We start from the raw sequence: 25,798 nt of genomic DNA on the forward strand, positions 1-25,798 counted from the left end.
AACCCAGAATGCAAGAAGTCTTTGAAATGTTCAGATTCCTGTTTTGGTAGAAGGGGGTCTTTAGGAAAATCCCCATTCTTTTCAGTAATCACTCAGCATTTCCCCTGCTTTTACTATGCTCACAGCTGTTCAATGTTTGTACTGAGGGTAACTCTGTTCCATTTTAGATCATGCACTTTGGGAGCTAAAAAGAGAGAGGTCTAATTCCGTGTGATGAAATCATTTGTCAGAACTCATACGTCTTGACCTATTCCTACCCGGCTTCCAACCATAGACCATTTTCGGTCATTTCCTGGAAACCAGTTTAACATGTGTACGAAAGAATGGGTCAGATAGATGTGATGAATTAGTGAGTTTAAATGTTTAAATTAGGTATTGATATATATTTTTTCCCCCAAGCACAGAAAGAAGTGGCTCCAATTACTTGACTTTGTTTTGGGCTAACATCTGTGGTTCTTGTGCTCGTCCCATTAGAATAATTTAGTCTTTTCTTCTGAAATAGTAATTACACCTGGGGCTCACATGTAAGCAGGCGGTGGAGGCCCGGCTTTCTAGGTCACTTGAAACTTTCAGTGGGGGAAAGAAAAAGAAAAGTATTATGTTTCTATTGAGTTAAGTTCTGAAATGGCAACTATCAAAACTGGTATTCACCTCTTTTGGTTGTTGCTGAAAAATCCGCTGGAGAATTCAGAATGCTTGGAGTTCTCTCATTTTGCTTAAAAACACTGCATGCCCCCACTGATTTAGCCGAAACTGTGAACGGAATAATGTGTAATAAAACTGCACTATCTGACAGATTTAGACAGCTGCCTCATTCACGAGAAGCTCACATTTGGTTAATGTCACCCATCTTGAATAAGGGGAGATTAGATGGTAAGGTCAATTTACAGAAATGGTTGTCAAGACATTTTTTTAATTGTAAAACTTTCTGGGATGGAATTCAGTGGAAGGGCTATGAGGAGAAAGCCAAGGAGACAAAAGGCTGCTATTAACCTCCAGATGCAGACTGCTGTGGGGTTCCCTGCGAGATTTGTCACACCGTTAGCCAATGGAATACGGGTGTGACTAGAGGGGACCACCCCTTTTCTGGGGTAAAAGGGCAATTTGGTCTTCATGCTCATTTAATCCCGAGACTTCTTTGAATAGACCGTCAATTGAATCTAAATTGTGCAAAATTATGCATGCACTTTTTAATGCAGGCTATTGTTCACTAAGCACTGAACCAAGATTTCTCAACCAAATTTCCATTTGGCATGAGGTCACTCGAAACCCAAGCAATCATATATGGAAGGCAAGTCCGGGGTTACCATTCACCCAACTACTCTTTTTTACGCTGTCGTTCAGCCACAAGTACCCAACGTGCATTAGTATCAATAGAGAGCCCCAAACTATAATATGGGTTGGTTTTCTCTGAAACTCTTTTCCCCTAAAAGGGCAAAATGGACCGCAGTGGAGAAATCAGTCTGCGCTCTCCACCTACACTACTGTACGCTTTAGATTCAGGAGGACCGAATAATCTCAGGAACAGAGGCTCATGGAACAGCGTGGTGGAATGCCGGTCTCCGAGAAATGCAGCATCTTTCCGGGGTGCAAGGAACACTAAAAATCTATTGTGGGGGGGAAAAAAAAAATCACATCATGGAGAACTGACCACTAACTAATACTGTTGAGAAAAGACCAACCAGCCTATAGATGTCTGCCGCTAATTTAGGGCTCTTTCTTTTTTTTCCCTTAAATTTCAAAAGACTATTTCCAGAAAATGCATCGACTAATTAGTCATTGCAGAGAGACCCTCTCGGAACCCTTAGGAAACAGTTACACTAATGTCATACTTGGCAATAACTCGTCGTTTAAAGTACTTTTGAACAACTGACATCATACACAGCCATGACTTGTTAAAAAAAGAGCTCTCGTCCAGTGAATGTCCATTCGGTGTGAAATCGGTACCATTCTAATCACAGATAGTCTGGTCGGTCCTGCTATGGAGAAAAGCACTCTGCAAACATTTAATGCTGGAATTTTATCATGATTGGTGGTTTTCTTGTTTTTTCATCCGTCGTTAATGATTACATGTTGACACAAGGATACATTGCTAGATTAGATCCACAGCATATTAAAGAGCGTGTTTGCTCTCTCACTCCCCGTCATTCCAATTAAGTTGGTGAAAAATGTAACTTTAGTATTTTACAGGACATGGTAAAGCTGTTTCATCTAGGTGATGTCTATATTATAAAAATAAAATAAAATAATATAAATATGTAACATGAACCCAGTGCCCATTATTAAATAAAATATATGATAAAAAGCAGACCTTCTAGGATGACTGGTTTTGAAATAAGCTGATATAATTTAATTATAATACACTTGAAAACAATCTGGAGAATTAAGCGGGGGTAACCAGATTTCTATGCCAATAAAAGGTAAGTGCATAATAACAATCTGTGATAGAGTACATCGATGAAGGTGAAGGTTACAGTTTACAGCAAGTTGCCCATTTAGAAATGCAGCAGGGAGTTATGAAACATTATCGCATGTTGTCCTTAAACTTTTAAAAGTTACAACATTTTTATTAAATTCGTCAGTTTCGCACAGTAATGTTTCAAAACTCCATTTAAAAATTGCTCTGCTCCGTCATTACAGACACAAAATTGTTGGGATGTCAGAGAATCCATTCTGGCAAAATAAAGTCCATCGATAAATTTACAGTGGAAATACTTTGTAAACTACTCTCACAAGGAAATATTTTTTTGAAAATAAAAACACTTGTGGATGTGCGCATGTACATATGTACAAACGTGCATACACAGTTTATCTGCACATTCTGAAACTTATTTTTAAATTAATAAAAGTCAACGAAATCACAGGAGTTTGTAGCAGGATAACAGTCTTTTTTTTTTTCTAATGACAGGATTAAAAATAAATGCCCGTTGAAATTGAAATTTCAAATAGTCCCAGAAACTATACAATGTAACTTGTTAGATCCAGCAAATAGGATGTCATGTCTATGATCTGATCAAGAATACCTGCCCTTGTCACTCTTCGGATGTTTCTGTCCACTTGTTCACACTGGGGGCCAAGGTATCCTTTTTTACATAGGCACTTGTTTGGTCTGACACAGACACCTCCATGGCGACAGACTGGCTCACATTTTGCTGGAAAAAAAAAATGGATGTATTTATATAAAATAAATCCAACTCTCTTCATCTAACGTAGACACGGGAACCATAAAAACTAGGTCATGACACAAAGACGTTCTTTGGTGGTAGTGGTAAATAGGCTAACCCTACACAGGCTCATCCAAGAAGATTTTTTTTTTCCCCTGACAAAGATAGTCCTGGATCAGAAACAGAAGAAGCAGAATTAACTGGAAAAGTTAGCAATCCCCCAGGGAAAATGCTATGGAAATCCACTAGGGATTATAGACACACCCGTTTATTTCCAAATATTGCGAGAGAAAGATAAAGGATTTAGATGCTGTGGAAAAATACTCTGGGTGAAATCCTGGGGTCACAGGAGTACAGCTCTGTTAAATTAAAAAAAAGGTTGAAAACTCCTAATTCGGCCAATCCCCTATCTGTGATACCTGTGCAAAACCTTAGTTTTCAGACAAAGATTATGAAATTACCTGAGTATACATGTTTACATATTTTTCAAAAAAGATTCTTCCCATAACCTTCCCATTCCAGGATATTTGGGGAGAGAATCACCGTTCCTTATTGCAAGAGTGTTCTGTGCATGTACTGATCGCCCTGATTAAAAATAATCTGGAACAGTCCAGGCCAGGGCATTGGTAAAGCAATAAGGACCGTATGCCTGTTCTGGAATGAATTATTACAGACTGGATGCTTTGGTTCTTTTTTGGTGCTGAGCTGAATCCTCTAGACCACGGCTGGGCAGAGAGTTATCTGAAGTGTGTCATTGCCGAACTGTACATTCCAAGCGCTTAGTACAGTGCTCTGCACATAGTAAGCGCTCAATAAATACTATTGAATGAATGAATGAATGGAGAGCCCTCAGGAACCCCAAATCTCTGAGCCAACTCAGTCGTGACCGACTGGAGTCCTGAAACTGCACCAGGCAATTCTGGTCAATCTCCAGTTGGGACCAGGAGTAGCCTCAGCAGCTCAAGGAGATACCTATGAGCATGTTAGAGAGTGTGCGTGCAAACACACCCACACACCACCCCATCCCATGTTCCCACCCCCACCATTAGAAGGTATATCCTCTGACCCCTGGCTAACTGAGCCTGGCAACTGGCCAGGGGGATTCCATTCCGGCCCAGGCAATGGGTTCGTATCCTGCGGGTTTGGGGGAATGACCTGGCAAGTTTGGTGTTTGGGGCAGAGCCAGAGACTTCATGCAAGCAGTAATTTCACTCTTTGCATACTGCCTGACTCTGGGCCCCCACAGAATTTTATGAAACAGCACAGTGTGGTTAGTTTGCTGGAAGCCGTTAAAGCTCATGGTAGCTGGGAAGAACAGGAAAGAGAATGCAAGGACATTTTCCCTAGGACAGCGTATTCCTAGTGTCTTCTCAAACCCCAGACGCAAAAATCAAGACCAGTGATTCTAACTAAATTCATTTTTCACCCAATTTTGTGCTAATATTTTTTGCCTGATAGTCCCTCTGCATATACTCCAAAGCTAACTTAAATGCATCTTTTCATTAACTCTTAAAGAAAAAACCCTTCCACATTGTACTCGTCATAATTGAGCCTCCCTATAGATCTTTCCATCATATTTGAGTGCTTACTATGTGCAGAGCACTGTACTAAGTGTATGGGAGAGTATACAAAGTTGGTACACATGGTCCCTGCCCGCATCATCTCCATCTATAAATAAAATTCAAAGGGTGACCCCCACTTGCTCTCCCGTTACTCATTTTTAGAATCGGATTGGCAAAAATTGACTTTTCATTGAAAATGGTGAGGACATTAGAGTAATTTCAGTAAACCAAAAGGTTATGTCCTATTGTCCCCTATATTAGGAGAGAAAGAAGCATCTTAAAATGGGTACAACTGTTCCTTGTACTGGAAGGAGAATCACATTCTCCGGCTTAGTTGTGCCTAGGGATAGTCACACTGCTCCAGTGCCAAGTTCTGTCTGCTGCCTGCTCAGTTTCTTTCTGGAAATGCCTATTTGCGCTCCAGCATTGCAGACGCCAGAGTCCCCAGAGCCTTGGTACGTTTGGCTACTTCCTACCCCCTAGACCTGTTAGACTTTCAGGGTGTTCTCAGGGGCTCCCAGGCTGAGTGGCAGGAGCCTTCAGTGGATTGGGGGAGGAATGTAAGAATATGGACCGGAGAGCTGTCCTAGCAACTGCCAATAGGTGACAAGGATCTGTGTACAAGGATCATCACCTGAGAAAAATCACAGATTGGGAATAAATCACTTGGACTTTCTCTGAAGTGCAGGTCAGTTGGCTTTGTAGCAGCAAATGCAAAATATTGTTGATTTGTTAAAAAAAAAAAATCTACATGATGAAATACAGACTGTTGGATTCTATCCACACTGGGCTAAGTTCAACTCAGTGCCAGTCAATATGGCGGGCAATGTCGTTGGCTATCACCAGGGGACAGTAAAACCTGTTAACAGTTTTGATGTACTTTCAGAAATAAAGTTCCCCAAAAAATACGTTTGTTCAATTATACTAAATTTCTGAAGATTTGCAAAAGGAAATAAGTGCCCCAACTACATCACTAATCATTTCTGCCACCTTTCTGAGGCGGTTACAGATCTGAGTTGGAAACACAGATGAAAAAAGTGGGAACAAAACAAATAGAAAAACAATGTGTATTTGCCGGGGGGAGATGAGGTGGAGATTATAGACTTGTCTTTTCATACAAAATTTAACAATGGGGAATTAAATTATGATTTGAGTGTTGCTGCACCCACTAAGCATGTGCAAGCACAAGAGGGGGAAGCTGTGAAATCTTGTGAGTTTTCAAGTCCTCTTGCATCTTAGCTGACAGCCACAGAAATGTCTTACTTTGAATTAGGAATATATGGGAGGGCCATTTTAATTGTAGTACAGTGCTCGGCACACAGTAAGCATACCATAAATACCAGTTATTGATTGATTACCAACTTTGGTCATTTGTATAATCTGTAACCAGGTTTGATTCCCCCATTTTTTTTTTTTTTAAAGAATGGCAGTCTAGCAGTGCCCTGAAATACTAACCAATTCGGCAGAAGTCACCTTCCCAACCTTGATTACAGCAGCATTTTCCAGTAGGGGTGCAGTAACCATTCCGACAAAGTCGTGAGCATTCAGATGTCAGTGTCTGGGCAGGCTGAATGGTGATTCTGCATTCTTCTGGAACTAAAGGCCTACGGAAAAAACGTAACAGCTAAATTTGTATTCCTATTGGAAAGTCATTCATGGAAGAGAAGAGATGCAGCATAGTTTAGTGGATAGAGCACAGACCTGGGTTCTACTGCTGGCTCTGTCACTTATCTGCTGGGTGACCTTGGGTAAGTCACTTAACTTCTCTGGGCTTCAATTATGTCATCTGTAAAATGAGGATTAGGACTGTGTCCAACCTGATTACCTTTTATCTACCCCAAGGTTTAGTACAGTGCCTGGCACATAGTAAGCACTTAACAAATACCATTTCATAAAAGGGAGAGACAGACAGAAACCTGACTTTCACATTTGAAAATCAGGAAGAAAAAATATTTTTTTTTCCACTCTGGCTCCCCTGAAAAATTTGAAGTGCCCTTCAAAGAAATGTTTACAGCTTGATACACAGAATACATATAGGGAAAGGAAAAGGACACATTGGTCTAATGGAAATACACAACAATTTATAGTCACTTGATTAAGAAATGCATAAATAAAGCTTCCACAGAGGCAGGATAACCCTTATCCTCCTAAAAGGAAGCTTCTTCCCCAAAGTATTAATAAAAATTCAGCCTTGAAGAGAATTTTAAAAGTCTTCAAACCAGGAAAGATGTACATGTAAAATCTCTCAATCTGCAAATCATTTTCAGAGCAGTGATATATCTGATGGGAAAGAGAACACTTGGAAGAATAAAGTTCTATTGTTATGAGTTACATTTTCAATCGTTCTTAAGTCTAATTTGCCCCTGCCTGTTTTCTTTTAGGGCCAGAATAATTTATTTCCATGTCCAGGTCCACTAATTTGTGTGACTTATCCAGGAAAGAATAGAAATATTGCTTTAATTTAATAAAATTCAGATATGCAAAGAGTTAATAGTAGCTAAGGCCTTCTTAATTTTAAATTTCTTCAACTAACAATTTTCCATAATTTCTCACAATTGGGCAATTTATAAAAGAAAAAATATGTTTTAGTGCAACAGCAGGAAGCCACGTTATAAACATTTTCCTCCTAAAATGCTGTCACTAGCTGTCAGATCTGGAATCATCATTTCCCAATTTTTGGAAAAAAAAATGTGCAGCGATACTTTTCCATCAGCCACTGTTGTGCTGGGACACACTGTGGTAAGAATGCTCTTTTCATTTGATGACTATAAATAAGATTCTTTCCCCACATGCAGAAGTCACCTTCCCAACCTTGATTACAGCAGCATTTTCCAGTAGGGGTGCAGTAACCATTCCGACAAAGTCGTGAGCATTCAGATGTCAGTGTCTGGGTCACCAGTGGTAGGATCAGGCTGTTTTTTGTTTGTTTTGGGCTTTTTTTAATGGTATTTGTTAAGCACTTACTATGTACCAGTCATGTATTAAGCACTGGGGTAGATACAAGCTAATCAGGTTGGACCACAGTCCATGTCCCTGTCCCGCATGGGGCTCACGGTCTTAATCTCCTTTTAAAGATCAGCTAATTAAGGCACAGCAAAGTTAAGTGACTTGCCCAGGGTCACACAGAAGACAAGTGGCAGAGCAGGGATTAGAATCCAGGTCCTTCTGACTCCCAGGCCTGTGCTTTATCCACTAGAGGTGAGAACCACAACAAAGAGGAAACACAGAGGTGATAACAGGTCACAAGAGCTGAATTACAAAACCATTCAGAGATAAGCAAAACAATTAAGCCATATAACTCACCTCCCTGAAGACAAGCAACCTTTTTATGTTCCTGTGGCATAATGACACTGATAAAAACAGTTTCATAGTAAAATAGAGGAGTTTCAATGATAACTGCAGTTGTTCATTTGGCATATTGAAACGTACAGTTGCAAAAATGCCAGGGAAAGTATTTATTGCCCACAGAAATCCAATATGTACTATCAGAAAATTCAGTGTTTTCTGCCCTTCATCAAAAAACACACTACGTTAAGGCAATATAAATGTAGCTAGAGACGCAATATAATTCTGTATTCTGAATTCTGTATTCCTTTGCTGCATACACTTTGTAGTTCTATTTCTGGAATGTTAATCCTATGTGGTGGAAATATCATAAGCAATTTCTTCAAGTAAATATTTTTTTGGTGAGATCTACTCCCCATCTCCTTTCACAGTTTTCTCCCTAAAAGGTCCAGAAAGGGCGAACGTGTTGAGTGTTTTCTGTCAGTGCATATTTCAGTGACTATATAGTGGGAGCTGGCAGACAGCATCAATCACGTGGGCTCCGCACTGTGCCACCATTTCCCTGATACTGAAAGAGTCTTCGGTGAGCCACAGTGATACACCAGGTTGGTCATTTAGTTCCATGTCAATGACACAACTTGCTTATTTTCTACAACACTTCAACAGTCAACTCCAGCCGATCTCCTCAACAGACCCTAAGTTATCAGCGCACATGGGTTTGACTAACTCAGAAGAAAAACGCCTCAAAAGAAGGTGCTATTCTCTGTGGGTACTGGGAACATTATTAAGGGAGAAGTGGACAGGGCATCTGTCATGTTTCCAAGAAATGTTGGTTTTAACGCACTTCTAATTTTAAGCCATTGGGGACCATCACTCCAATTCATTCATTCATTCAGTGTGCAGAACACTGTACTAAGCGCTTGGGAGAGTACGGTATAACAGTAAACATATTTCCTGCCCACAGTGAGCTTACAGTCTAGATGGGGGGTGGTGGGGGTAGGGGAGACAGACATCAATGCAAATAAATAAATTACAGATATGTACGTAAGTGTCCAGGTTAACTATCCTTCAAACCTGACAGTGTTCCTGCTATCTGGTTGAGAACATTAAAGGGATGCAGGTCTGAAATGGGAAGTAGTGACAGTGGAGAACATGGAAATAACCCATATCACGTATGGGAGGCGCAAAATAAGTATCCAGGGGCTGGCCCATAGCATTCTTAATCCATTCGCATCTGCAAAACGTTGTTGTTTCCTGGGGTACTAAAGGATATATTATCATCATGACCAATCCGTAAGTCAGTAAAATAGATTTAGCCTTTATTGAAAAGGTTACCCCAGCCGGTGCTCAAAAGATAAAGGAAGACATAATTTGGTTTTGTTAATTTAAATTTTGAAGGACATAACCTTGAATCCTTCATTGAAGTGCAATTCCCTGGTATTCCACCCGCCTTCCCTCCCTCCGGGCCAGGGATAAAGTCTGTTCCCGTGCACTCTCAGACTTGTCCACCCTTGCCAAGACTTTCAGCCTATTTGATGTATTTGTTAATGTTTCATCACTCTTGACGTGTCTTTCTCCAATCCCTTCACCCCATTTAAACCCCTAGGACTGTGATCATCCAAGGGATGAGAACTATAATTCCCATCTGGCTATTCTCTCCCAGCACTTAGTACAGTGTTCTGCACACAGTAGGCATTTAATGAATATCATTACCATCACTACTGTTCTTCCTACTTTTCTATCTCTGTGGTCTTTTAAAATTTGCCTGGCATAGAAGAAACGAAGGGGAAACACAGAGAGCTGGTACTTTTCGAAATCAATTATCTGTTCTTTGTGGAAAGCCATGAAACTTTTCTTATAAAGTTAATTTCCTAAGTTTCATCATTTAAATGAAACTTTAAAGCAGGAGTTGGTCAGTAGTTTTTTCCGGAAATTCTTAGGAATGTTCCCTATAATTGCACCAAATAATTACAACACACACAAAAACTACAGACTATTGGGCTAATTTATAAACTGAATTTCTGTTTTTTCATGGCAGGGTCCCTGAAATCCAAAGCACGATTTCTCCATTTTTCTGAAGTACCTCCAATTATTTTCTATGAGATGGTCAGCTCATTAAATATAACGTTTTTCTGCTAATCATTTCCTAAGCGCAGCTCCTGAAACCACTAAATTCTAAAGGAATAAAAGGCTAAGCAGCTCATCACAGGACTTGAAAAGACCTTTCTTTGTGAAATGGGCTTCCATTCTAGATAATTTGTTAGTTGTATATCCAGTATGACCTAGTTGAAAGAGCCCAGGCCTGGGAGTCAGAGAACCTGGGTTCTAATCCCAACTCTACCACTTGAGCTTGAATATATTACTTCAGATTCCTCATCTTTAAAATGGGGACTTAATACCTGTGTCACTCCTACTTAGACTATGAGCTCCATGTGGGATAGGAAAGAAGTATGGGATAGTGGATAGAGCCTGGGCCTGGGAGGCAGAAGGAAATGGATTCTAATCCTTTCTCCACCACTTGTCTGCTATGTGGCCTTGGGCAAATCACTTAACTTCTCTGTGCCTCAGTTACCTCATTGGTAAAATGGGATTAAGACTGTAAGCCCCATGTGGGACAGGGACTGTGTCCAACCTGATTAGCTTCTATCTCCCACATAGTAAGCACTTAAATACCATTACTATTCGGAACCTCGTCTGGCCTAATTATATTGTATTTACCCCAAATTTTAGCAGAATGCTTGGCATAGAATATGTGCTTTGTACTACAATTATTATGATTAGAAATCATAATAGTGTTTCTTCAGGCCTGCCCATCTTTCTTCCCATCTTCTCTAGCTATGATCGTCTTCCTTTCCCAGCTGCACACTTTAGGTATAAGGGACATGTGCCAGGTGGAGAATATGGACAAGAAGAGACAGAGGGAAAGCTGTCAACCAACCAGGTCTTTTACTCCTATTCTAAGTACCTCATGCTGTGTTCCGCAGGTATTAGGCATTCAAATCAATGCCAATGATGATGTTGTTATGAGAAAAATAAGGAAGATACAGGTTCAAGTAAAATAATAATGTATATTTACTTTGAAAAATGCATGACTGCAAAATGTAAGTCAGTAGATGTGATTCTCCAAATTACTTAATATTTCTGAATTTTGTACTCAGAAAAAAGCCTAATGGCACTAACTGGGGTAAATTACTAAATTTCTGTGTTCATTCAAATGCCTCATTTATCAAAACAGACTCCAGATTTCTAAAAAAAATCCTCTTAGTTCTCAGCCCTACTGAATAAAGCCAATAGGCAACTTTCATAATAGAAAATATCCCCAAAGGAGAGGCTTTAGGCATGGAGACAAAAATGTCTGGAGGCCTATTTGTTGACAGCTATCTCCACACATTCAAATCAGGAAAATATATTTCCTAATCCCTTTGCATGTAAAAATAAACAAATACTGATGACTTTATGCAGAAAATTGTCCAGCATTCTTTTTGTAAAAAAAAAAAAAAACCTTTTGTTTTTAGCAGTTTTGGTCCCTTATTTAGTAACCTAACTGCCTTGCATTTCATAGAAATCCAGTATTTGCAATTATTTCTTAAAATACAGGAGGGAGCAATAATCCAATTTAGAGGAGAGTTACTCTGGAAATGAGGAGTTGGGAGGTGGGAAATAGACTTTGCAATATGAACCACATATGGAAACTTTTTATGCAGAACTCAAAGAAGTGGAGAGGCATGAAGGCGGAGAGGGGTGTCCACAGAAAGTACTCCTTGTTAGACAGCAAGCTCGTGGTGGGCAGGGAAAGCAACATTTCTTTGTAGAGTGCTTCTCCAAGGACTTGAGAGTGTATTACACGTCAATATATAGTTCAAAATAAATTTAGTTTGGAGAAGTTCATAAATTGATATAAATTCAGTGCAAAATATTTTGACCAGGAAATGATCATCTCCATATAGTTCTAAAATCTGTTCAGTAAACAGAGGGAAGACTACAGAAAACAAAAATAAGAAACCTGCTAAAACAGGAAACGGTAGCTGTGATTTGAGGAGAGGCTATGGAAGGCGACTTTGCGACATCAAGAGATACGATAGAGGGACAGAAGATTTTCAACTTTTGTCGTTGAAGCTTTAATAGTCGATTATTAGTTTGAAAAGGCACATAAAATGTGATTAAGAAAAGGGAACTACAAAGAAGTTTGAAACAAATAGAGAGAAGGATTTTGATGGCCCCAGATTAGGGGGTAGATCAGGGTAATGAAAAGGGTTTGGGAACTAGCACTTTTACTCCCAATACAGCCTGGGTCACCCAGCTCTGGCTCGTTCAGAACTTCCTCCCGCCCTTAATATGACAGGCCCCAGCTTTCGCCATATTCAGATTCCTAAAATTCTACCTCTTTCAACAAGCCCACCAATCCACTCTAGGGCTTTATTTATACCCATCCTCGGCACTTGTATATTCTTAGTCAATTTGCACATTCAATTATTTTTTTTGATTACCTCACTTGTAAATATTTTTATCTCTGTCTCGCTCATTACAGTATAAGTTCCACGCAGTCAGGGAATGTGTTACTTTTCTGTTTTGTACTTTCCCAGAGATTAGGGCAGTGCATTGTATCCTGTGAGTGCTCAGAATACTATTACTATTGTTATCCAAAACCAAGTTGAACTTGTGGGGAGAGGCTACCAGGATTGGGGGAATGTCTCCTAGAACATGCCTCCTCAATGGCCTAGAAGGCTAACCAATTTCCAGAATTGACACTGTCCTGTTCCCTGCTGTCACTGCACCAGCACCTTGTCGCAATTTTAGGATTTGGTGGAAATCTTCTGATCAGTAATGGAGTGGAAGGAGGGACAGGGACTGTATCTAGCCTATCTTGTACCTATCCCGGGGGTGAGTACAATGCTCGGCCCATATTAAGTGCTTCACAAACACCACAGCTGTTATTAAAGAAACATCCTCTATCCTCAGGTATATGTGCTGACACTAGGTTCCGCAGACTAGCAGGGAAAGAGGAGAACGGCTGCTTGTCTTCCTGATGTTTAGTCTACAATGCTTAAAAACCACTACTGCTAAATAGGCGTTGAGCGTTAGACTTGCCATGTGCAGAAAGAAAAGAGCCCCAGATGACGTTTATAGTGGAAAATGTGTCTGTACACAACACCAGGTACTCCTGCCTCTTCCATTTAGTCATTATTTCTTATTAGCATTTACCGAGCTCCTCTCAGACATTATCATCGACTTTCAGGGAGAAGAAAATGGTGATAGTGATAATAATGACAATAATAGTGGTATTTGTTAAGCTCTTACTACGTCAGGCATTTTAATAAGTGCTGGGGTGGATAGAAGCAAAGTGGGTCGGAGACAGTCCTTGACCCACTTAGGGCTCACAGTCTTAATCCTCATTTTACAGATAACTATCGGTTCCTTAATATATAACAGACATGCTAGGAAAACAAACTGGATATTTATTTGACATAAACTTATATGTTTCCCTCTTTTGAGTCTACCTTTCAAGGGGAAACTTAAGAACACTCATTTTTCATGCCATTTTGCTCAGCAAGTTGGCACCGACGGTACGCACACACATCTCCCACAGCAAATGCTTTGGGTCACTGACGGCCCAAATGCTCTGTGGGCCCGGAGACGAAGTGCCCCAGCATCGGCGAACATAAAGACAATACAGGGTGGGCAGTTTAAACCCCAGCTGTCCCCAAGACCCACGGTTCCAGGACTAGAGCACGGGCACTAAAAGCCCCCTCAACTTTCACAATGCCTCTGCTCCAAACTCTAGTCCCTGAAGCCTGGAAGTCTTTGGGCTATCTTGGCTGCCTAGACTCCCCTGCCCTTGAAGGCTCTGGAGCAACTGCCCTAGTGTTAGTTCTCCCTGTTGAGGTTCCAGGTTGGGAAGTCAGCCGTAGAGGTTTCCTTGGAGCTTTTCAATCAATCAAAAGTATTTATTAAGCACTTTCTGAGAGCAGAGCACTGTACTAGGTGCTTGAGAGAATACAATCTCAGCATGACCTGCATCGACCTCGATACTTTATTTAGAGAAGCAGCGTGGCTCAGTGGAAAGAGCCCGGGCTTGGGAGTCAGAGGTCATGGGTTCGAATCCCGGCTCTGCCACTTGTCACCTGGGTGCCTGTGGGCAAGTCACTTCACTTCTCTGTGCCTCAGCTACCTCATCTGTAAAATGGGGATTAACTGTGAGCCTCACGTGGGACAACCTGATTACCCTGTATCTACCCCAGGGCTTAGAACAGTGATCTACACATAGTAAGCGCTTAACAAATACCAACATTATTACAATTCAATAGAGTTGGTAGGCTTCAACTTCCATCTCTACACGAATGATTTCCAATTTGACCTCTTCATCCGTGACTTCTCCCCTTCTCTGCACTCTTGCATTTCTCCTGCCTTTAGGACATCCCTACTTATATGTCCCACTGATACCTCAAACTTAACATGTCCAAAACAGAGCTTCTCACCTTCCCACCCCAAACCCTTTTCTCTCTCTGGTTTGCCCATCACTGTATATACAACACCACCATCCTTCCTGTCTCACAAGCCCTTAACCTTGGCATTGTCCTCGACATCTCTCGTTCAACCATTAAAAGTCACCAAATCCAGCCATATCATAACCAATAAAGTTTTCCCGTTCCTCTCCATCTAAACTTTTACTCTGCTGATCCAACACTTATCATATCCTGCCTTGACTACTGCATCAGCCTCCCTGCTGACCACCTTGTCACCAGTCTTTTCCCATTCCAGTCCATACTTTACTCTGCCGCCCTAATAATTTTTCTAAAAAAAGTTCAGCTCGTGTCCCTCCCACTCCTCAAAAACCTTCAGTGGTTGCCCATCCACCTCTGCATCAAACAGAAACACCATACCCTATGCTTTAAGGCACCCAGTCGGCTCTCGCTATCCTTTTTACCTGGTTTATCTACTACAACACAATTTCACTCCTCTAACACCAACCTATTCATTGTACCTCAATCTATCCCACTACCGACCCCTTGTCCAAGTTCTCCCTCTGGCCTGGAATTCCCTCCCCCTTCATATCCAATAAATAAATAAATAAAATCATGGTATTTGTTAAGCGCTTACTATGTGCAAAGCACTGTTCTAAGCGCTGGGGGATTCAAGGTGATCGGTTTGTCCCACGTGGGGCTCACAGTTTTAATCCCCATTTGACAGATGAGGTAACTGAGGCACAGAGAAGCTAAGTGACTTGCCCAAGGTCACACAATAGACCACCACTCTCCCCACCTTCAAAACCCTCCTAATAAATCACATCTCCTCTAAGAGCCCTTCCCCGGCTAAGCCCCAGTATACTACTTTGCTGGCGAAATAAGACTATCATTTTAGCACAGGCCGTATATGGGAAGATGCTCCAGGGATGACATCAGGACTAGATGAAATTGTTCTAAGAAGGAAAATGTGGTAAAGAATTTCCCAGAATAAAGAACTGTTATTGTTCCCCAGTGGTATGTTATCATTTTCAGGAGCTTCAGTGAATACGCTGGATCAAGTCATGTAAGGCTTCTTCCTATTCTTTCCCTGGCAACTTCTGGGTCAAGACAGATGACGGTTTCCAGATGCTACAGATCTGGATTCCACTGATTCTATCTAGATGTACCATTTAAAAACTAATAATTATTCTTCACGCAGTAGTAAATGACCAGTGAAGAACCGAATTCAAGATGCTGGATACAATGTGAATGGCTAAATAATTTATTTGCGCCCATTTAGAAATCACTAGCAAAATTATGGTTTATCTGCCATGATTCTTATATTTGCCTATTCAAAAGAAAACTCGGTTCTAACTGGGTTGACAGGATAGGCATAGTGCATCGGCACTTAGTGCTTGGCACATAGTAAGCCCCTAACAAATACCATCCTCATAACTCACCATCATCATTAACGATATTTATTGAGCACAATACGCAAAGCACTGTGCTCAGAACTTGGAAGAGTACAATACAAGAGAGTTGGCAGACATGTCCCCGGCTCACAACGAGCTTACAGTCCAGAGGAGGAGACAGACATTAATCTAAATAATTTATAATGTACAATTTAAAGATATGTACATAAAGACTGTGGGGTTGAATGTGGGGCAAACAGCAAATTCCTAAAAATCACAGATCCAGTGCATACCTGGATATCTTTCCCCTTGAAGTAACCAAATATCTGATGTAAAGAACACTGTTCGCTCTTGTTAGGATTTTATGGAAGTGTAGATTTTATGAAACAGAGAGCTTTCTGCTTCTTTTAAATATTCAAAATGTTTTATGAAATACAATATTTTAGAAGGCACTGCATGCATTCTGCACTTGTGGAATGACGATGGTTTTCGCTTGTAGCCGCCACTTGAATACAGATTTTTAGACATTTCTGACATGACTAATTCAAGGACAGCTGCAATTCTAGGCTATCTGTTGTTCCAGTCACGTTGCTAGAATTCTATGCTAAGGACAAAATTCAAGAATTGTTCTTAACAGAACGTTAGAAGCAAGATACAGAATGTGTTCTGCTTTGTAATTAAATGTGTTAAATGATGAAGCATGTTCTGGCCCCAGATGGAACAGTAGTAAAATGGCTCCTGGCTCCATTGGCCATGTCTGCAATCTCCTGTTACTCCTGGAATAGGTCCTGGGCCCAAATCCCGAGCGGCAGCTGATCATTTCCTGTCATCTCTGCTCCAAATAAGTTTCCTTATGTTCTATGGCTAAATGTGGTGATGGGAAGGCCCCAGGTCTGTCGGTGGAAGTCCAAACATCAGGCTGATCTCATCCATCTCAAACTCATAGTCATCCATCTCAAACTCCGCCCTCTCCTCCACCCGCAACAATACTTCTCCTTCAAATCCCATGACCATTATCCACTACAGCTGTTTCAGACTTTTACCTCCTCCTTCAAACCCCATCCCACCCCAACCTCCCCCATTTCTTGCCTCTAATGATCTTGCCACCCATTTCATCGATAGAATTGAAGTCAGGTGCAATTTCTCTAAAATCTCCCCTGCACCTCTAAAGCCCCACCCTCCTCCTGTCCCCTTTTCAACTTTCCCATCACCCCATTAATATATCAAGAGGATATATCCCACCTTTTCTCAAATCTACCCCCTACACCTCTGACACCATCCCTTCGCACCCTATCAAAACACTTGCCCTATCCCTTTTTCACTCCATGACTCCCATCTTTAACCATTTACTTTCTGATGGTTCCTTCCCCACTGCTTTCAAAGATGCCTATGTATTCCCTTTTCTAAATAACTTTCCTCGTACCCCACGGTACCCTCCCGTCTCTCTCCTACCAGTCCTCTCCAAACTCCTCCAGCGAGACATTTACACCCCCTGCTTCCACTTCCTCGCCACCAAATCTCTCCGTGACATTTTGCAATTTGACTTCTGCCCCTTTCAGTCCACAGAAGCTGCCCTCCCTATCGTCACTAATGACTTCCTTCTTGCCAAACCAAATGGCCTCTATTCCATCCTAATCCTCCTTGACCTCTCAGCTGTCTTCAACACTGCAGACCAACCCCTTCTCCTGGAAACACTAGCTTAGAAACAAGTGCTCAGTACAGTGGTCTGCACACGGTAAGGGCTCAATAAATATGATTGAATGAAACATTATCTAACCTTGGCTTCGCTAACACTGTCCTCTCCTGGTTCTCCTTCTTGCTGTCTGACATTCCTTCTCTGCCTCCCACCCACTCGGATCTGTACCCCTTCAGCATTCTCCTGTTCACCCACCCCAAGTCCACAGCACTTATAGATACTCTTATACTCTGCCATTTACCTTTATCTCTTAATGTCTGTCTCTCCCTCTAGGCTGCTAGGTCCTCGTGGATGGGATCTTCCCAAGTGTTTCCCAATTGTTTAATACAGCGGTCTACACAAAGTGTCTCTGTTGCTGAATTGTACATTCCAAGCACTTAGTACAGTGCTCTGCACGTAGTGAGCATTCAATAAATACGATTGAATGAATAAATGAAAGTGCTAAGTTAATACCACTGATTGATTGTTTGATACAACATATGGACTGGTGAAAGGGGGAGGAAAAAATGGAAGAGAAAGAGGCTATTGGGACCAGGGCCTGTGGTTGCCCTCCAAGTGTAGGAGTCCAGAAATGTCTGGGGATCTTGGTTAGGGCAAGGAGAAAAGCCAAGGGCCCAGATCTTGGATGTCCACTTGTGTGGTGGAGGAAGGTCTAGTGAGGATAAAGTCTAGGTATTTGGGTCTGGCGCAGAGCTTGAGGCCACCCTCAGAGAATAGAATAGAACATTGGCCAAGAAACTGGTGGAGAAAAATCCAGATAACATTTTGTAGCCCCTAAAAAGAAGACAGCTGGGGCAGGAGGGGTTGAAACCCTGGCCTCAGGTTGCCTGGAGGATTATGGGGAGTAAAGACTGTAGGAAGTTGACCTTGCAGCTCCATTTGTGCCATTTTCCTCTGCGGCCTTCTGCCCCCCGGTGGCAAAATCAAAATATGAATGCAATACAAAGTACAGCCTTTCCCCCAGTAATGTAGCTACTCAAATACATTCTGTTGAACTAAAACAAGACTCAGTAGTATTGAGTCTAATTCGATTTATCCAAAAGAATGAATTTAGAGGATATCTGAATGTTTAAATTTCTAACTGAGATAAACATTTCAGTCCACGGGCCCAGAAACATATCGCCTTCCAATGGCAACCTGCTCCATTACACCTACTGTGTTCTGGGCTGAAAGCCAAAGCAGAGTTGTGCCCATCAGATCTGTGCTTTTACAGGGACCGACCCTGTTCTTCAGCTCTCTGCACCAAAATTGGCCCAGTGGAATGCCAGTTGGTGTAGCTGCAGCAGGGTTATTCTGAGTCCTTATAAAACGTGCAAAATGGAAGGAGATGGGCAAGGTGATGACGGAAGAGAACCCAAAGGATGCCGACAAAGAGATGATGCACGCAAGGATTTGGGGGGAATCTTATCCCTTGACCATTTGGAAAATTCCAGCATAGTACCTATCTTGTTGCTGTTTAGATTGCCACAAACTACCCAGCTGGATGGCAGTCAAAGTCAACGCTGGGAAGTATCCAAATGAAAGGACGATAAAGGTTAAAGGACAATGAAGGTACAGGAAGACAGTAAGGAGGGGGAAAGGAAGAAATGTTGACTGCAAAGGGCTGAGGTCAAGAATATGTTGTAATTTGACAAACTTTGAGGTTTTCTATATTTACATATAATTTTCCATCCGTCATTATTCCTCCAGAGGCACTAACACCTTGTAAACTCATTGAGGGCAGAGCTCCATCCTCCCAATCACTCATTGATACATAATAATAATAATTCATTCATTCAATAGTATTTATTGAGCGCTTACTATGTGCAGAGCACTGTACTAAGCGCTTGGGATGAACAAGTCGGCAACAGATAGAGACAGTCCCTGCCGTTTGACGGGCTTACAGTCTAATCGGGGGAGACGGATAGACAAGAACAATGGCACTAAACAGCGTCAAGGGGAAGAACATCTCGTAAAAACAATGGCAACTAAATAGAATCAAGGCGATGTACAATTCATTAACAAAATAAATAGGGTAACGAAAATATATACAGTTGAGCGGACGGGTACAGTGCTGTGGGGATGGGAAGGGAGAGGTGGAGGAGCAGAGGGAAAAGGGGAAAATGAGGCTTTAGCTGCGGAGAGGTGAAGGGGGGATGGCAGAGGGAGTAGAGGGGGAAGAGGAGCTCAGTCTGGGAAGGCCTCTTGGAGGAGGTGATTTAGTATCAAGTAATAATGTATAATTAGTATCCAAGTAATAATGATAGTATCTGATAAGCGCTTACTATGTGCCAAGCACTGTTCTAAGCACTGGGATAGATACAAGGTAAACAGGTTGTCCCATGTGGGGCTCACAGTCTTCACCCCCATTTTAAAGATGAGGTAACTGAGGCACAGAGAAGTTAAGTGACTTGCCCAAAGTCATACAGCGGACAAGTGGCGGAGCCGGGATTAGAACCCGTGACCTCTGATTTCCAAGTCCGTGATTTTTCCACTAAGGCATGCCGCTTCTCACATACTAAATGCTTACTTTATACAGAGCACTAAGCACCTGGGAACGTAGAGTACAAGATTTGGTAGACATGATCCTTGCCCACAAGGAGCTTACAGTCTACAGGTGGAGACAGATGTTAAAATAAATTACAGATAGGGGAAATAGTAGAGCCTAAAGTTATGTACATAAGTGCTGTGGGTATAACTCTTTTGTACTCTACCAAACACGAAGGGCTCTCCACACAGAAAGCGCTCAACAAATACCACTGATAGATTGATTAATATACTTCAGTCAGTAGGTTGCTTGTTTTTCCTGAAGAAATACAAACTGGATGCACAAATTAAGCTATGTATATCCTAGGGAGGAGACACTGTGCCATGTGGCTACACCGTAAATATCGAATAATAATCATTTTCCTGCAGTTATGTTTATTGTTTTGTCTAAATATATTACCCTTTGAAAATGTTTTATCATATACGAATGTATATAGCTTTATACCCACAGCTGGAAACCCATAGTAGCACTAGCCCCTGTGATCTCCCTGGCGTGATCCCTCAATTCTCTCTATAAAAACAGAGTATTGAAACATTCAATAGACTGCTTATCTATACATGACATAAAAATAATTGAAACCAAGTGGGTAAGTGTTCTACTTAGGATCACCCACAGAAAAGTCTTAGAAAACAGCAATTTAAAATTTGGAGAAATGTTTAAATAACTCCCTTTTGTTGATTTATTTTAATTTTCACTGCCCTTTATATTTTTGCTTTGAGTAACACGATTTCACCAATGCACATCGTCTGGTTATTAACCTGTAAAAGGTAATCTGGGAAGATTTTATAGCATAGCTACATGCCAAAGAATGGCTTTCTATATTTCACTCCTGCATGTATTGGCATGAGTAATTTTAAAAGAATGAGAGCCAGCCAAAGAAACTGAAGACACCACTGTAAAAAGTGCAGACAGATTTCAATGAAAGTGGTACCCAAGTTAAAATTTAAAATAAATAAAATTACTATTTCAAAAATTTCCTCTGAACAGTAGTGATGGATTCATTCATGGGAGGCTCCAATGTGTGGGCTGAGCTCGTCTTTCCAGAAGAAAGTGTCAAAATGGAAATTTAGTCAGATTTCACATAATCAGATAGGGGGAGACAGACATTAAACTAAATTATGGATATGTATGTAAGTGTTGTGGGGCTAAAGGTGGAGTGAATATCAAGTGCTCGAAGGGTACAAATTTAAGTGCATGGGCAACACAGAATGGAGAGGGAGTACGGGAAATGAGGCTTTAGTCAGGAAAGGCCTCTTGGAAGAGATGTGATTTTAGTAAGGTTTAAAAAGTGGATGTGAATGGGAGAGAGTTCCCAAGCCGAAGGCAGGATGACGGCAAGAGGTTGGAAGTGAGATAGATGAGATTGAAGTACAGTCAGTAGGCTGATGGAGGAATGAAGGTTATAGTAGGAAATCAGTGAGGTAAGATTGGAGGAGGCAAGGTGATTGAGGGCTTTTACCGATGGAAAGGAGTTTCTGTTTCATGCAGAGGTGGATGGGCAAACACTGGAGGTTCTTGAGCGGTGGGGAAACATGTTCGGAACGGTTTTGTAGTCAAATGATCCGGGCAGCAGAGTGAAGTATGGACTGGAGTGGGGAGAGGCAGGAAGCAAGGAGGTCAGCAAGGAGGTCAGCAAGGAGGCTAATGCAATAGTTAAGATGGGATACGATAATTGTGTGCTTGGATCAGTGGAGTAGCAGGTTGGATGAAGAGGAAGGGGTGGATTTTAATGATGTTGTGAAGGTAGAACTGACAAGGATGTGGTGACAGAAGAATATGGGTGTTGAATGAGAGAGGTGAGTTGAGGATAACGCCAAGATTAGAGGTTTATGAGATAGGAGGATGGTGGTGCTGTCTATTGTGAGGGGAAAATCACAGGGAGGACAGTGTTTGCATGGGAAGATGAGGACTTCCGTTTTGGACGTATTAAGTAATAATGTTGGTATTTGTTAAGCGCTTACTATGTGCAGAGCACTGTTCTAAGTGCTGGGGGAGATACAGGGTCATCAGATTGTCCCACTTGAGGCTCACAGTTAATCCCCATTTTACAGATGAGGCAACTGAGGCACAGAGAAGTGAAGTGACTTGCCCACAGTCACACAGCTGACAAGTGGATGAGCCATGACCTCTGACTCCCGAGCCCGGGCTCTTTCCACTGAGCCACGCTGCTTCTCTAAGTCTAAGTCTGAGGTGTCGGCAGGACATCCAAACAGAGGTGCCGCGAAGGCAGGAGAAAATATGAAACTGCAGAGGAGAGAGATGTAGATTTGGGAATCATTCACATAAAGGTGGTAGGTGAAGGGAAGCATATGACACTACATGTTTGTTAATAAAACCAATTTTAAATAATTTTCAGTCACGAATTCAACACTTTCATCATCCTGTGTCTTACTACTGAATGAGTTTATGCCTCAACATATTTTGAAGGGCTTTGAATTTCACTTTAGGAGCCTTAAGGATCAACTCCAGGGAGGTTCACAAGTGCTACCATGGGTTTCTGGATACCAAGCTATTGCTTTTGCCCACAAAACTTTACAGGCAGAACTTCTAGTTTAGCTTATCCCAGGCAGGCCTGCAAATGGAGTTAAAAAGACTCAAAACCAGGTCTGATACTTTAGTTTTTTTTATGGTATTTGTTAAGGTCTTACTACATCGTGGGCAGGGATGTGTCTGTGAATTATATTCTGCATGAGCCGAATGGGCTACCGCTTTTACAGTTTGGCATGTTTTTTGTTGAAAATGCAGATGGATACAGATGAATTTGTTCTCAGTATCAGCTGTAAGAAATGATTTCCTCAAATTAAAGTCTCTCTCTCACAGTACATTTGCAAAAATTGGATATTTATGTGTCTTGAATGATTCCATCTTTTATATTTTTTCCTTATGTGCAGTGACATGATTTTGGTTACTAAAACACATTACTGGAAATCACTTTATGATGCTTATAGAAATAAAATCCACATTCAGATGCAGTTCTGCATGATTTTTGACATTCTGGGTTCTGTTACATTTTCAGGAGCTATAAATGGCCTAGAAATCTGCCCTTTCCCCTCCAGCCAAACTGCTATCATGCTGATCCAAGCACTTATCCTATCCCAGCTTGACTTCTGCATCCTGTCTCTCTCCACTCCAGTCCATATTTCACTCTGCTGCAGGAAATATTTGTCAACAAAAACGTTCAGTTCACGTCTCCCCACTCCTCAAGGACCTCCAGCGGCTGCCCATCCACCACTGTATCAATCAGAAACGCCTTACCATTGGTTTTAAAGCACTCAATCAGCTCACCCCATCTAACCTCACCTCCCTACAGCCCAGCCTCTAGCACCAGTTTACTCACTGTGCTCCGATCAGTCTACCTTGCCCCCGACCCTTTTCCCACATCCTTCCCCTTCTCTTTCCGCCTTCGAGGCATTACTAAGGTCACATCACCTCCGAGAGGCCTTCGCCAATTAAGCTCTCTTTTCCCTGGCTTGCTCTCCCTTCTGCTTCGTCTGTGCACTTCAATCCGTGTCCCTTGGACACTAGATATTCACCCCACCCCCAACCCACAGCACTTAGGTACATTGCTTTAAAGTATATATTATACTTTATACATAGTATATAGAGTATACTATACTCTAGCGTGGCTCAGTGGAAAGAGCCTGGGCTTCGGATCAGAGGCTATGGGTTCGACTCCCAGCTCTGTCACTTGTCAGCTGTGTGACTGTGGGCAAGTCACTTCACTTCTCTGTGTCTCAGTTACCTCATCTGGAAAATGGGGATTAACTGTGAGCCTCACGTGGGACAACCTGATTACCCTGTATCTACCCCAGCGCTTAGAACAGCGCTCTGCACATAGTAAGTGCTTAACAAATACCAACATTATTACTATTATTAGAGTATATACTATATATAGTATATAGAGAAGCAGCGTGGCTCAGTGGAAAGAGCCCGGGCTTGGGAGTCAGAGGTCATGGGTTCAAATCCCGGCTCTGCCGCCTGTCAGCTGTGTGACTCTGGGCAAGTCACTTCACTTCTCTGTGCCTCAGTTCCCTCATCTGTAAAATGGGGATTAAAAACTGTGAGCCCCACTTGGGACAACCCGATCACCTTGTATCCCCCCAGTGCTTAGAACAGTGCTTTGCACATAGTAAGTGCTTAACAAATACCACCATTATTATATATTATCACTTATTTATTGATCACTTATTTATTTATCACTTATTTATTTATTCATAGTAATAAATAATAGACTGTAAATTCATTATGACCAGGAAACTGTCTGCTAATTCTGTTGTACTCTCCCAAGTGGTCAGTACAGTGCTCATCGCATAGTAAACACTTAATAAATACAACTGATTGATTGACAGAACTAGATTTCCTTAATAACAAAAGAACGAATAATGCAGGGTTCTCCATAATGTGATCATTTGGGTCTGTCTTCAAGTAGACACTAACAGACTTTATTCCAGGAGCACTGAATTCACACTGAAATTTTGCCACCCTTCACTTCATTCCATTTTTAATAAACACATTTTGACAACAACTCACAATTTGCTGTTTGGAATGAATTGTATATTTACATAGGAGCTTTTAAAAACTAATGAGATAATTTTAAAGAACTTAAGTCCAGAAAATAGGTTTTACCCTTTGACCGCTGGGGTCATATGTCACATTGCAAAGGAATAAAATCTGCCCTCAGAAATCTTTAATCTAGTATTTCCTCATAGACATAGCCTTATGTAATGTATACAATGTACTTTGAAATTCTTCCTATTTTTAAGTATTTTGAGGGTACTTGTTAAGCATCTACTATGCGACCTAAGCCCTGAGGTAGATACAAGGTCCCATAAGGGGCTCACAGTCTAAGTAGGAGGGGGCACAGGGATTGATCTCCATTTTGCAGTCGAGGATACTGAGGTACAGAGAAATAATAATCCGTAACATTTATATTGCTGTCTGTCTTCCCCTCTAGACTGTAAACTCGCTGTGGGCAGGGAGTGTATCTGTTACACTGCTATATTTACTCTCCCAAACACATAATACAGTGCTCTGCACACAATAAGGGCTCAATAAATACAACTGATTGGAGCAACAGCTCCATACAAACACCCATGGGTATGTACAGTATATTTTCACCAAAAGATCCTATCACCCTATTTGCAGATGTGTGAAACACCCTATCAACCTATTCACAGATGTGTGAAACATCCTACCCTGAGAGTGTTTTTCACATCAGGTTAGAACTGTAACATGCCTGATTAACTTTTTTTTACGATTGCTCTCTTCACCATAAACACATATTTGATCAATAAAGGAAGTTAGATGTATGGTAATGGTGTACAAAAAATGTTATTTGATTTCTAGGTTTTTAATTTGTAACACCGAATAAATACATGGCAAGCAGAGTCTTGCTCATGACCTCTAATCCTAAGAAATCCTGTCATGTTTGAAAACTAGCTCCCAGTGGGGCCTGCATCTCGATGTTAATAGTTAAGAGGTCAATGGAACTGCTAAACAGTTTGTATTACTGTCAGGGTGGTCATGAAAACAACACCTGCTGCATGAGAACTTGGCAGCTGGGTCAACAGGCACTGTGGGAATTTATCAACTGAGGGGGGCCACTTGCATAAAACTTTTGACTGTGAATTGGTTAAAGACTGGCTTATTGGGCTAAAGCTGCTCTATTATGTATGACTTTCTGTAGGATGGAAGAGAGATCCGCTGACT

General features: G+C 41.4%; 1 protein-coding gene across 1 annotated transcript in view; it reads right to left on the reverse strand.

Moving 5' to 3' along the window:
- Positions 1-2,324: 2,324 nt before the first annotated feature.
- LOC100082746 (hedgehog interacting protein) overlaps positions 2,325-25,798 on the reverse strand; it is a 102,671-nt gene continuing 79,197 nt past the window's right edge. The window contains 2 exon segments of the mRNA XM_029076721.2: positions 2,325-3,152; positions 6,182-6,330. Of these exon segments, the coding sequence (XP_028932554.1) occupies positions 2,959-3,152; positions 6,182-6,330 (343 nt within the window). The 3' untranslated portion in view covers positions 2,325-2,958.

This window comes from Ornithorhynchus anatinus, chromosome 12 (assembly GCF_004115215.2).
Source record: "Ornithorhynchus anatinus isolate Pmale09 chromosome 12, mOrnAna1.pri.v4, whole genome shotgun sequence".
NCBI classification, from domain to species: Eukaryota; Metazoa; Chordata; class Mammalia; order Monotremata; family Ornithorhynchidae; genus Ornithorhynchus; species Ornithorhynchus anatinus.